Source organism: Muscardinus avellanarius (genome assembly GCF_963383645.1).
Source record: "Muscardinus avellanarius genome assembly, chromosome: 17".
NCBI classification, from domain to species: domain Eukaryota; kingdom Metazoa; phylum Chordata; class Mammalia; order Rodentia; family Gliridae; genus Muscardinus; species Muscardinus avellanarius.
In genome coordinates this window covers 21,418,683-21,430,876 of record NC_137803.1, presented here as the reverse complement: position 1 = coordinate 21,430,876, position 12,194 = coordinate 21,418,683, and the positions used below count along the sequence as shown (strand labels likewise).

Genomic DNA, 12,194 nt, shown 5'->3' with positions numbered 1-12,194 from the left:
TATATACACACACATTTTTTGGGGGGGGGCACCGCTGGAGATTGAATCCGGGGCATTCTGCTTCCGATCTACACCCCCAGCCTATTCTTTATTCTTTATTTTGAAACAAGGTCTCACCAAATTGTGGAGAGCCTAAATAGCTGAGACTGGCCATGAACCTGCAATCCTCCTACTCAAACAGGATTTTGCTAAATTGCTAAGACTGCCCTTGAAACTGCAATTGTCCTGTCTCAGCATCCCAAGGACTAGGATGATAGGCATGTACCCACTATAACCAGCTTTACTGGGGTGGGTGGGTGTGAATTTTGGGGAATTGAACCCAGGCTGGGACCGCAGGCATGCATCACCTCACCCAGTGTAATTTACTGGTTCTTTTTGTTTCATTTCATTTCATCTCATCTCAGGGGGGTATGGAAGGGAAGGGATAGTATGATAGTTACCTGGGACTGAATCCAGACTGTTCTGAGCTACATGCCCAGCCCTATTTTATTTTGTATTTTGAAACAGGGTCTAGGGCCTCAGTAAGTTGCTGAGGCTGACTTCAAACCAATGATCCTCTTGCATCAGCCTCCCAATGTTGGAATTATAGGCATGGGGCACCATGCCCCTCTTGACAATTCATCATGGGTGTTTTTAAAAGACCTCAAAAATAAGCTTAAAAGTTATAAATTATTAGTCCCATTATAAAATTTAAAAACAAAAAAGCACAGGTTCCCTTTGTTTATCACTTGCTTCTGTTCCAATAATTAAAACTAAATTATAAAAAAAATTACAACTGTACTTCACAAAGAAAATTTTAAAAGACTTTTTAAACTCATCTGTCAATTTCTGTTGAAGATTATGTTTAGAATCCATACGCATCAGCTCCCTTTGAATTTAGTACTTCCTCTAATACAGGTATTGTGGGTGTCGTGGCAGATGAGATTTGCATGACAGATTCTAAAAATCAGACAAAGGGCACATGGCAATGTTGCACATTAATAAAAATCCCTCTCGCATATTGCAAAAAGATATGATGATGCAGATGAGGAAAAAGTACCAGAGCACCTGCCTTCATTTCTGGAGGAAGGCTTCAAACGTGCATCATCCAAGGAAAGCTACAAGCAGCCAAACTTTACATTACAAATAAGCTCTTTCTCCAAATAAAGAGTTTTTTTTTTTTTTTTTAATTGGCCTTTAAGGTACATTTCTTTTTTTTCTTTTTTTTTTTTTTTTTTTTCTGGTGGTACTGGGAGTGGAACTCAGAGGCTTTCTACCTCCGGGCTATACTCCCAGACCTTTTTTTTTTTAATATATTTTATTTGGAAACAGGGTCTCTCTAAGTTGCTGAAAGCCTCACTAAGTAGCTGAGGCTGGCTTCGAACCCGTGCGATCCTCCTGTCTCAGCCTCCCAAGCGCGGGGATTACAAGCGTGAGCCACCACGCCCGGCTACATTTCAATCATCTCAACTCTGAAAGAAGCTATTAAACTTGTTCAGTAACTACATAAAAATATCTCATCAGCTCTGTAAGCCTCCAAGTGATAACCTGATTTCTTCTAATTTAAATGAAAGCTTTTAAAATGAAAATCTATAGCTAACTCCTTAAGAGAATGTGTTACCTATCTGAGAAATAACAGTGTTAATCCTAGCTACACTACACATAGTGTACAGAGAGAGAGATTTCTGAACAAACTGATCCCTGGATCACTTCTATTACCCAGAATAATGATGCTTTAATTGTGTTAATTTACCATAATATTCCTATTTTTTCCCTTTAGCATTATAAAAAAGTGGAAGGAAGGTCATCCTTTGGTACAATGGCTTTACTACCAAATAGGATTTAAAACTTACCCTTTGACATCTTCAGAATACAAGTCTAATAGTAAGCAATTATATTCTTTTAGTGGCATATCAACCACAATAAAGTAGATTAGGCATGAGGTGTTGTAGTATTTGAGACTATAAGTAGGGATCTTCATGCCAGGCAGCAAAGAAAGGTGGTGAGAGTTCTGGCCGGCTTCAGGATTCTAATTCTAACCTTACCAGCAGCACCAACTCCAGCATGTTACTTAAACCTCCCATCTGTAAAATGGAGATAATGGAGATAATTGTACCCATGCCTCAGAGCGATATGAAGATCCAATGGTAATTCATGTAAAATAATCTAATGCAAAATAATACTTTCAGCTGCCAAAATTTGGAGTTGTGACAAAGAATACATACAGAAGGCCTAACAAGGCTCTATACTGCACCCTGTGCTCTGCGGTCAAATGCTGATTTTCTACTTATGTTTGTGCACTATGAGATCCTCTATTTACCACATTCACTATGTTTCTAATACCCAAAATCCCAGAAAAAGGCTCTCTGTCCTTGTACAGAATCTTCTATTACTGATGAAAATTATAAAAATTTTTAGCCATAGTAATAAAGTATCTCAATTGACTTCATCCCAACACATATCTTTGCTTCTTTTTTTCTTTTTTTCTTAGTAGTACTAGAAATTGAACCCAATGACATTCTACCTCTGAGCTATACTCCAAGCCCTGGCTGGTTTTGTTGGGTTTTTTTTTGTTGTTGTTGTTGTTTTTTTTGAAACAGGGTTTCACTAAGTTGCAAAGGCTGGCCATGAATCTGCGATCCTCCTGTCTCAGCCTCCCAAGAACTGGAATAACAGGCATGCACCACCAGGCCAAAACTGTTTTACAAAACTTTAAGTGTAATATCAATAGGCAAACACTTATTTAGCATCTCTGTGTTCAGCATGCACTATATGGAAAGCCACAGGTTCTCCAGGAATGAATATGAGAGTAGTCCAATGGGCTCCAGGCTTAACTACATAGAAATACCAGAAAGAAAATACGGAGTTCCATTTTTGGGCTCTAAAGTGTGCCTGTACACTGCCTTAATCTTCTACTTCCTACTGATTTTGTAATACAGACTTGTTAAAGCTGTAAAAAAGAGAAATATAGGGTCGTTGTCCCTTATCCAAAATGGTAGAGAAAAAAGCATTCCAATTTCAGATTTTCTCTGATTCTGAAATATTTTCATAAATATAATGATATATCTTGGGGAAGGAACCCAAGTCTAAACATGAAATTCGTTATGTTTCATATACACCTTATACACATAGCCTGAAGGAAATTTTTTACAATAGTTTTGGTGTATCTGCATTTTGACTGTGACCTGTCTTATAAGTTAGGTGTGGAATTTTCCACTTGTGGTATTCTTGTCAGCACTCAAAAGAGTTTCAGAGCCAGATGTGGTGGCGCACGCTTGTAATCCCCACGCTTGGGAGGCTGAGACAGGAGGATCGTGCAGGTTCGAAGCCAGCCTCAGCTACTTAGTAAGGCTCTCAGCAACTCAGTGAGACCCTGTTTCCAAATAAAGTATAAAACAGGTTTGGGAGCATAGCTCGGAGGTCGAAAACCCCTGGGTTCCACCCCCAGTACCACCAAAAAAAAAAAAGTTTCAGATTTTTAAACATTTCAAATTTCAGATATTCAGATTAAAGATGTTCAAACTGTAATATGGAGAAGGCCCTTTTACTGAAAGACAAGATAATGTTAACATAAATATATAAAAACTGACAATGGTCACATTACATCCCAGAGACCATTCAGCCAGGTTTCTGCAAATACTACCTGGAAGACTATTTTTTTTAGAGGCAAAGAGTAGGAAGTTGGTTAAATTTTGACACCCTCCACCCTGATTCAGAATTCACATTTCCATAGCATTATACCAGCACTATACAAACGGAATATTTGATATTCCTCTATGATTTTTAAATGTATTTGTATGTTTCAAGCCATACAGTTGGGAGTTTCCTTAATTAGCTTTTCTTTAACTAAAGATCGAATCCAGGGACATTCTACCTCCGAGCTACATTCCCAGCCCTTTTTTTTTAAACAGGGTCTCTCTAGGTTGTTGAGACTGGTCTAGATCCGGTGATCTTCCTGTCTCAGACTCCCAAGTACTGGGATTAGAGGCATGCACCACTAGGCTCAGCATAATTAGTTCTTAAAGAAACCTAACGTTCCAGGAGGCCTATGTATTTTTTCTAGTGCTCGGAAGTGAATCTCTTGACAATCACTATGAGAGACAGGCAACCATCTTCAGGATGAGGAAACCACAGCACAGAGAAGCTAGATGGTATGTTCAAAGCCTCACCCTGAACATGGAGTGGGGACTCAGCTCCAGACTCTGACGCCCTACAGACCCCTACCTTTATTAACATCATTCATGAGTTATAGGCCTCTACGATATCTGAGTCCTCTTCTTTTCAAATCAAAAAGTGAATTCTGTTTTCCTGTAATTATTTTAATTCTCGGGTCCCACTGTACCTTTTTTATTATTATTATTATTTAGAGAAGTGGCCTGGTGGAAATGCATTGTAACTTTTTTTTTTTTTTTTTGGTGGCACTGGGGTTCCTGGAAGCCCTTCTACCTCCGGGCTACACTCCCAGACCTATTTTTACATTTTTATTTGGAAACAGGGTCTCCTAAGCCATCGCGCGCGGCTGGCTTCGAACCTGCGCGATCCTCCTGTCTCTGCCTCCCAAGCGCAGGGATTACAAGCGTGCACCACCACGCCCGGCTTGCACTGTAACTTTGATAAGAATAAAAAAATATTTACCACGCTGGGCATAGTGGCACACGCTATAATCCCAGCATTTAGGAGGCTGAGATAGAAGGATCGAGGTTCGCACACAACCTGAGGTACTTAGTGAGGCCCTTTGCAACTCAGTGAGACCCTGTTTCAAAATAAAGAATAAAAAAAAAAAAAAATAGGTCTGGAGGTGTAGCTTAGAGGTAGAATGTCCCTGGGTTCCATCCCCAGTACCGATATATATATATATATATATATATATATATATATATATATATATATATATTTACCATTATGTTTCCAATGCCCAATAAGATGATATTTTATGGCAGCAGCTATAATAGGTTACCGTGACTTTGAAGTCCTTAATCCCATATATAACCAAGAATCTAAAACCTAAAAATTTTGACTTTTTTTAAGAAATAAACAAAGAGAGGCTGAGCATGGTAGTGCCCACCTGCAATCCCAATACTTGGGAGGCTGAGACAGGAGGATGGGAGGTTCCACGCCAGCCTAAGTAACTCAGCAAAACCCTCAGCAACTTAGGGCAACTTGGTTTCAAAATAAAAAATAAAAAAGGACAGGGTGTAGCTCAGAGATGCCACAGGTATGTAGTTCAGAGTGTGCCCAGGTTCAATCCCAAGTACCACACAAAAAATAAATAAATAAATAAAAGAGAACTACTAAAGGATCCTTTAAAGAGAAAAGTAGTATTTCAAAAATACCTATCAGGAAGTATGATGGAGCGAACCAAAGCTAGAAATGAAAGTGTCAAGTAGGTCGGCTAGAAAATTACCGTCCAAATAAATGGGTTGAGATGATGGCAATGAACTTTTTCAAAGACTTACCAAAGAGCCCAATATTTCATTAACCCACACCCTTTTTAAAAAACATACTTTGGATGATAACATATGAACTGCCACAACACTATCAGTAATTCTGACAGAAGGCATAATTGTATTGCTTAACTGGCAACCAGACACACGCCTTCTTATTAGAACTTGGCAGTTTCAGGAAGTAGCCAAATATTCAACCCAAATCTGAAGCTTTCTTGTTGAGCTTAAACTCAGTCCAACTAATAACTGTGAGACGCACCCTACTTTAATAGGTACAGATTAGTTTAAAATAATCTCCCCAGGGGCAGGCTAAATCGGGGGTTAGCATTATTAAAATCTGTGTGAACAACCGGGTGCAGGTGTTCACATTACCAACAGGAGAGTTCACTCTTAACCCATCTATTAACAAGTGCAGCAGGGGTTTTGTGAGCTACTGGGGGTGTTTGTTTGTTTGTTTGTTTTAAGGGTTACATATTTATGGGGACACTAATGATTAAAACAGTAACATCATTACTGTTTAAAATTGTTTTTCAGCCGGGCGTGGTGGCGCACGCTTGTAATCCCGGCGCCTGGGAGGGAGAGACAGGAGGATCGCGCAGGTTCGAAGCCAGCAGCGCACACTGGCTTAGGAGACCCTGTTTCCAAATAAAAATGTAAAAATAGGTCTGGGAGTGTAGCCCGGAGGTAGAAGGGCTTCCAGGAACCCCAGTGCCACCATAAATAAATAAATAAATAAATAAATAAATAAATAAATAAATAAATAAAATTGTTTTTCAAACTGGTTGAAAAATAATTTGTTCTCCTTTATAAAAAGAAAGTGCCTTTGATCATTCATCAGAGAAGCCACAGTCAAAAGTCAAATAACTACTATGTTGCAAGCCACACCATGCTACCTATCCTACTGTTCCAGAATATAATCTCTCAGAGGAAAATCAAGACTGGGTGCTAAGAATTAAGTAATCAATAAATTAGAGACAACACTCTAGCTCTGAACAAACACAAGTGGCACATATCTGTTCAATGTGTCCCTTCATTTTGCATAAAAACTAAAAGGCAAATCATGCTGCAACATCTCATAAAAAGACATTCAGTTTAAATAGTAATTATCATTACATTGGTTTGTGACTTGCCTTAAGATGAATGTTTAGAAAGTTTAAGTCTATTTTGGCAGATTTTTCTGCAATAAAACATTAAGTTTGTGTGTAAGGAAAAAAACCTTAACATCAAGCAGGACACATGCTTATAATCCCAGCTACTCTAGAGACTGAGGCAGGAAGATTACAAGTTCAAGGCCACCCTGGGCAACTTTCCAATACTGTCTCAACATGAAATAAAAGGGGAGTGGGGCTAGAGCTCAGTGGTAGAGCACTTGCCTCGCATGCTCCAGGCCCTCAGTTCAATCTCCAGTACAAAATAAAAAACAAAAAAACAAAAAAGAAAATGAGCACTATAGTGATCCTGTCTTTTCTTTCTTTCCTTTCTTTCTTTCTTTCTTTTTTTTCCCCCCTCTTGCAGTGCTAAAGATCAAACCTAAGGTCTTTTTTTGGTGGTACTGGGGGTGGAACCCAGAGGCTTTCTACCTCTGGGCTATACTCCCAGACCTATTTTATATTTTATTTGGAAACAGGGTCTCACTAAGTTGCTGACAGCCTCACTCAGTAGCTGAGTCTGGCTTCCAACCTGTGCGATCTCCTGTCTCAGCCTCCCAAGCACGAGGATTTCAAGCGTGCGCCACCACGCCCAGCTAAACCTAGGGTCTTGAGCATGCTAGACAAACAAGTCCTCTACCACTGAGCTATACCCGTAGCCCAAAGTTCTACTTTTATTTTTTTAGGCACTGTGTCTCACTATGCTGCCCAGGTTGAACTCTTGCGCTCAAGGGATCCTCTGTCCTGGCCTCCCATTATACCTGGGATTACAGGCCTGGGCCATCACATCACCTCTTGACCTTTTTAAATAATTTCACCAGCTACTGTAAGAGAGAGGGAGAGGAAAATTCTTTGCAATAACCAAAAGTTAGTTTGAACAAATATGTTATCCCCAAGCCAAACAAACAATATCCCAGGAGAACTGCCACAGGAAGTGAAATTCAAAGTTTAAGATGCTCAACTGAGACTAGCTCCATTCCTCAGGGAGTTCAAACCCAGACACAGAATATTCTCAAACACAACTGCCTGCAAGATAGCAGCACGGAGTTCACAAAAGGTTCACCAAAAGCTACATGAGGAGCTGCCTTAGAAAATCCAATGTGCTGGAAATGAATGAGCAGCTGGGAACAGCACTGTATGAAACAAAACGGGAAACATAATCTTTTTTTTTTTTTTTGCGGGAAATGTAATCTTTTTTTTTTTTTTTGTGGTACTGTGAATTGAACACTGAGGCATTCTGTCTCTGAGCTACACCCAAGCCTGATTTTTTTTTATTCTTTATTTTGAAACAGGGTCTCACTAAGTTGCAGGTCTCATGAAGTAGCTGAGGCTAGCCGTGAACCCACGATCCTCCTGTCTCAGCCTCCCCAGTACCGGGATTTCAAATGTGTGCCACCACACCCAGCTATTTTACTTATTTTGAAGCAGCTTCTCTCACTAAATTGTGAGGGCCTTGATAAATTGCTGAGGCTGGCCAAACACTGTTGGCAAGGCCATAGAATCCCAGTATTTGGAAGGCTGGGCAGGAGGATGGTAGGATCCAGACTAGACTCAGCAACCTAGCAAAATCCTGTTTCCAAACAAACAAAGGCTGGAGGTAGAGCTTAGAGGTAGAACGCCCAGGTTCCATCTCCAGTACCCTCCCCACCCACCACACACACTGCTGACACTGGCTCCAAACCTGTGATCCTCCTCTCTGAAATTACAGGCTTGCACCACCCGCCCAGCTAGCCTTTCATTTTTTAGCCACAACAACTTTCATAGCTTAAATCAAATATTTAAAGATGGCAGAATACAAATTTATATTCTTAAAATAAGCTTTCCGTTTTATAACTTGAGATTTCAAGATGAGTGCTGTTGGATCAAGTGAAAAAATAAACTCTTAACGTAATACCACTTTCTTTTTTAAATGAGGAGGTGAAATCAACTTAGTAAAACTATTTGCCCATAAAAATATGTCCAGAAGCTGAAAAGATACTTCAGAGGTACAGAGAGCCTGTCTACAGACGCTCCAAGACCTGGGTTCAATTCCCAACACACTAAAGAAGTTCATATTTACACACTGTATCAGCAATAACCATGCTTGTGTATAAAATTGTGCATACTACTTAGGTCCACTTAAAAGTATTCACAGTTCATAATGTATGTACATATATATATGTATATTTTCCCAGAGGAATGACAAAAGGAATATCCTTTGTACCATTATGACAATGGATACATGGCTGACAACTGGCTCCAACACTCAAATACATTTCCTGAAATTCAACTGGCCCATAAACACAGCCCTCCAAACACTGACTGTAACATGTTTATATTCTCTTCCACAAATGGAATGTTTATATGAAAACTTAGTACATTTGTTAATAAAATAATTCCACTGAGCTGGGCGTGGTGGCGGGACGCTTATAATCCCAGCATTTGATAGGCTGAAACAGGAGGATGGAGGTTCACAGACAGCCTCAGCTACTTAGTGAGGCCCTTCTCGACTCAGTGAGACCCTGTTTCAAAATAAACAATAAAAAGAGGACTGGGGGTGTAGCTCAGGAGGTGGAATACGCCTGGGTTCCATCCCTAGTACCATAAAAAAAGATAATGCCACTGATATCAATAGCCACAGGCAATTTCCTGAGCTTACCATGTCATATAAACTAAGGACATGACATGACCACAGGATTGCAAGATTACATTATGGTGAAAAACCTTGAAGCATTTCAACCAGATATCTCAGCCTTGGCCCTGGAGACATTTGGGGGCAGGTGACTTGACTGCAGGTACTATCCTTTGTATTACAGAACAGAGCATCTCTGGTCCCTAGCCACTATAAGCCCTCCCTAGGTGTGAGAAGCATGAATGTCTCCAGACACGTCAAATGTCCCCTGGGGGTTGGAGGGGGGGGGCAAATGCTGGTCTAGGCGTCTAAACAACTTAGGACAGAATTTCTGTTGTCAAAAGAGAATGTTTTGCAACACCAGGGAGTTTCAACAAAACTTCAAGGATTCCAAATGGCTACTTGAGATGAAACTTTGCTGGATGCCACAAAGTAACTGAAACCTTGTTCCTGTGCATGGCTAATTCTTCCACATGTACATGATTAAACAACTCTGGTGATGATGAATCTGGGACAGGCTGGGACAGGAGCCAACCGTGACTAGGTTTTATAGTTTCGATGAATTACACCTTCTTTTAACCCTTCAATGGACTAACCATCCCTGCCAGAGTAACTCTTCAGAAACCATTTTTCTCTGGGCGATGCCTTCTCCCTTCAGAAACCACCTCTCACTACTCTTCTCTCACCCAAGGGTTCCCGACACCTTCCCCTACCAGGCCAGCCTGTCCTAGCCACGTACCCTCGGGGACCCCTGGCGTCATCTTGGCATCCCCCGGCCCGGGACAGCTCTTGACCTTTGACCCCGGCCTGACCCCGCCACCTCCCTCCCCCGCCCCCAAGGAGGTACCTGAAGTAGTAGACATCGCTCTTGCCGGCACTGAGCCCAGATTTTCGGATCACTTCCTCCTTCTTCCATCCGGGGGGGAGGGCCGGGCAGTCCATCCTCTTCCCGCTCTCCGTCGCCCGGGGTCCCCTGGGCCCCGGCCCCGCGCTCCCCGACGGGAAAGGGACCGGCTCCCGCCGGGGGGCGCCGCCGCCACCGCCGCCGCCGCCGCAGCCGCCGCTGCCGCCGCCGTCGCCGCCAAGGCCGCTGCCGCCGCTCGGGGGACGGCCGCGGCCCCGGCCCCGGCCCCGGCCCCGTCCCCGGCCACGGCCCCGGCCCCGGCCACGGCCACAGACGCCGCCGCCCCGGCCCACCTGCTTCCACCGCCCCCGGCCACGGCCGCCGCCCCGAGCGCCTTCCCTGCGCACGCCGCTCACCGGGGACGGGGCGAGCGCGCTGCCCTGGCCCCCCTGCTCTATGGCGGAGTCGCCGCCAGCGCCGCTGCCGCCCGCCGCGCTCTCCCCCTCCTCCTGCTCCGGGCAGCAGCGGCCTCCCCCCGGGTGCGCGCGCATCCAGCCCCCTCCCCAGCCGGCGCTGCGCTTCTTCCGTAACCGAGCCCTTGGAATCCCGGAGACCCGCCCCGCCCGCAGCGCGGCGCGCGGGGGACGCGCGCAAGCATCATAGAGCGGGCGCGCGCAGAGCGGCCCTCCCGCCGGGGCGTGGCCCGGCCGCCGCCTCTTAGGTCCTCCAAGCGCGCGGGGCGGCCATCTTGGCCCCGCCTCCAGGGCCACGCCCCGGGCACGCCCCCGACGTCGCCACGCCCCTTTCTCCGCCGCGCCCTTCCGGCCCCGCCCCGCCGACCTCAGAGCCCGGAAGATCCGCGGGCCAGTGACGCAGTGACCGAGTGAGGGCGGTGACTTGGCTTCCAACCGGGTCAGCCTCCCCTCCCCCCCGGTGTTTGATAGGACCTGAGTTTGCTGCCCAAATGAACAACAAGCAAAGCAGATCTCATGGTCATTAAGTCATTTTTTCATTCGACGGGATAGTAGATGACCCCTTTTTTGCCCCAACGCCAGGGCCTCTCAGGGAGATCCGATGGGAGGAATGAGATAAAGTGCCCCATGACATGAAAATCTGCGTCCTGCAGGGCTTGGCTCAGGGCCTTGGACTAAGGGAAATAACTTGTAATATTCCCTCCAATACTATGGGAGGTTGACTCTAGATTCTTATTAGAATCACTGGAATCTGCAGTAGTGGCGCACACCTGTAATCCTAGGACTCGAGAAAGGAGGAATGCAGGTTTGAAGCAGCGTCAGAAATCAGACTCGGAGCCAGTCGTGGTGGCGCACGCTTGTAATCCCAGCATTCGGGAGGCTGAGACCAGAGGATCACGGTTTGCGGACAGCCTCAGCTACTTAGTGAGGCCCTCTGCAACTCAGTGAGACCTGGTTTCAAAATAAAGAATAAAAAATAGGGCAGGGGGTGTAGCTCGGAGGTCCAATGCCCCTGGGTTCCATCCATTTACCCGCAAAAAAAGAAAAAAGAAAAAATCAGACTTGGGGTGTAGCTTGGGGTAATATGTTCCTGGTTCCTCAGTACTACAAAGAAAAGAGAAAAACAAGAATGACTAGATCTCCTGGGCCCATTAAGGATTTTACGAAATTTCATGGTTTTGGGGGTGAGGGTTTGTTGGGGTGGTTTTGTTTGTTTGTTGTACTGAGGGCTGTACCCAGAAGCACTTCTACTTCTGAGCTATAGTTCCAAGCCTTTTATGTTTGTGTTTCCAACAGGTTGGCACCAAGTTGCTGAAGGCCTTGCTAAATTGTTGAGGCTGTCCTGTGATCCTCCTGTCTCAGCCTTCCAAGTAGTGGAATTACAGGCATGCACCACCATGCTGGCTTCATGGGATCTAAACTTCCTTGTCTAAAAAGCAATGGCCTTTGACTTGCTAAATACTCCCTTAGGTTGAAAGTTCAGCCTAAGCTGCTATCTCAAGCCTTAAGAATCTGTGGAACTCCTCAGTGTCCAACTCACTCCAGAGTAATTTGAGAACATAATGGCAAATTGATTAAAGAAACTACATTTTAGAGAAGAACTTTAAAATTTTATAAGTGTTTAGTATTTATGGAAATGTATTGTTGAGATTCAGGATGATATGAACTATGGAAGACTGAAAAGTATAAAGCACA

General features: G+C 43.9%; 1 protein-coding gene across 1 annotated transcript in view; it reads right to left on the bottom strand.

Annotated features, from left to right (window-relative positions):
- Positions 1–10,577, bottom strand: part of MBD2 (methyl-CpG binding domain protein 2) — a gene marked incomplete at its 5' end in the record, with an annotated part of 85,144 nt that extends 74,567 nt beyond the window's left edge. Inside the window, one exon of the mRNA XM_080714752.1 lies at positions 10,030–10,577. Coding sequence (XP_080570878.1) covers positions 10,030–10,577 — 548 coding nt within the window. The remainder of the gene's footprint in view (positions 1–10,029) is intronic.
- Between the last annotated feature and the right edge of the window lie 1,617 nt (positions 10,578–12,194).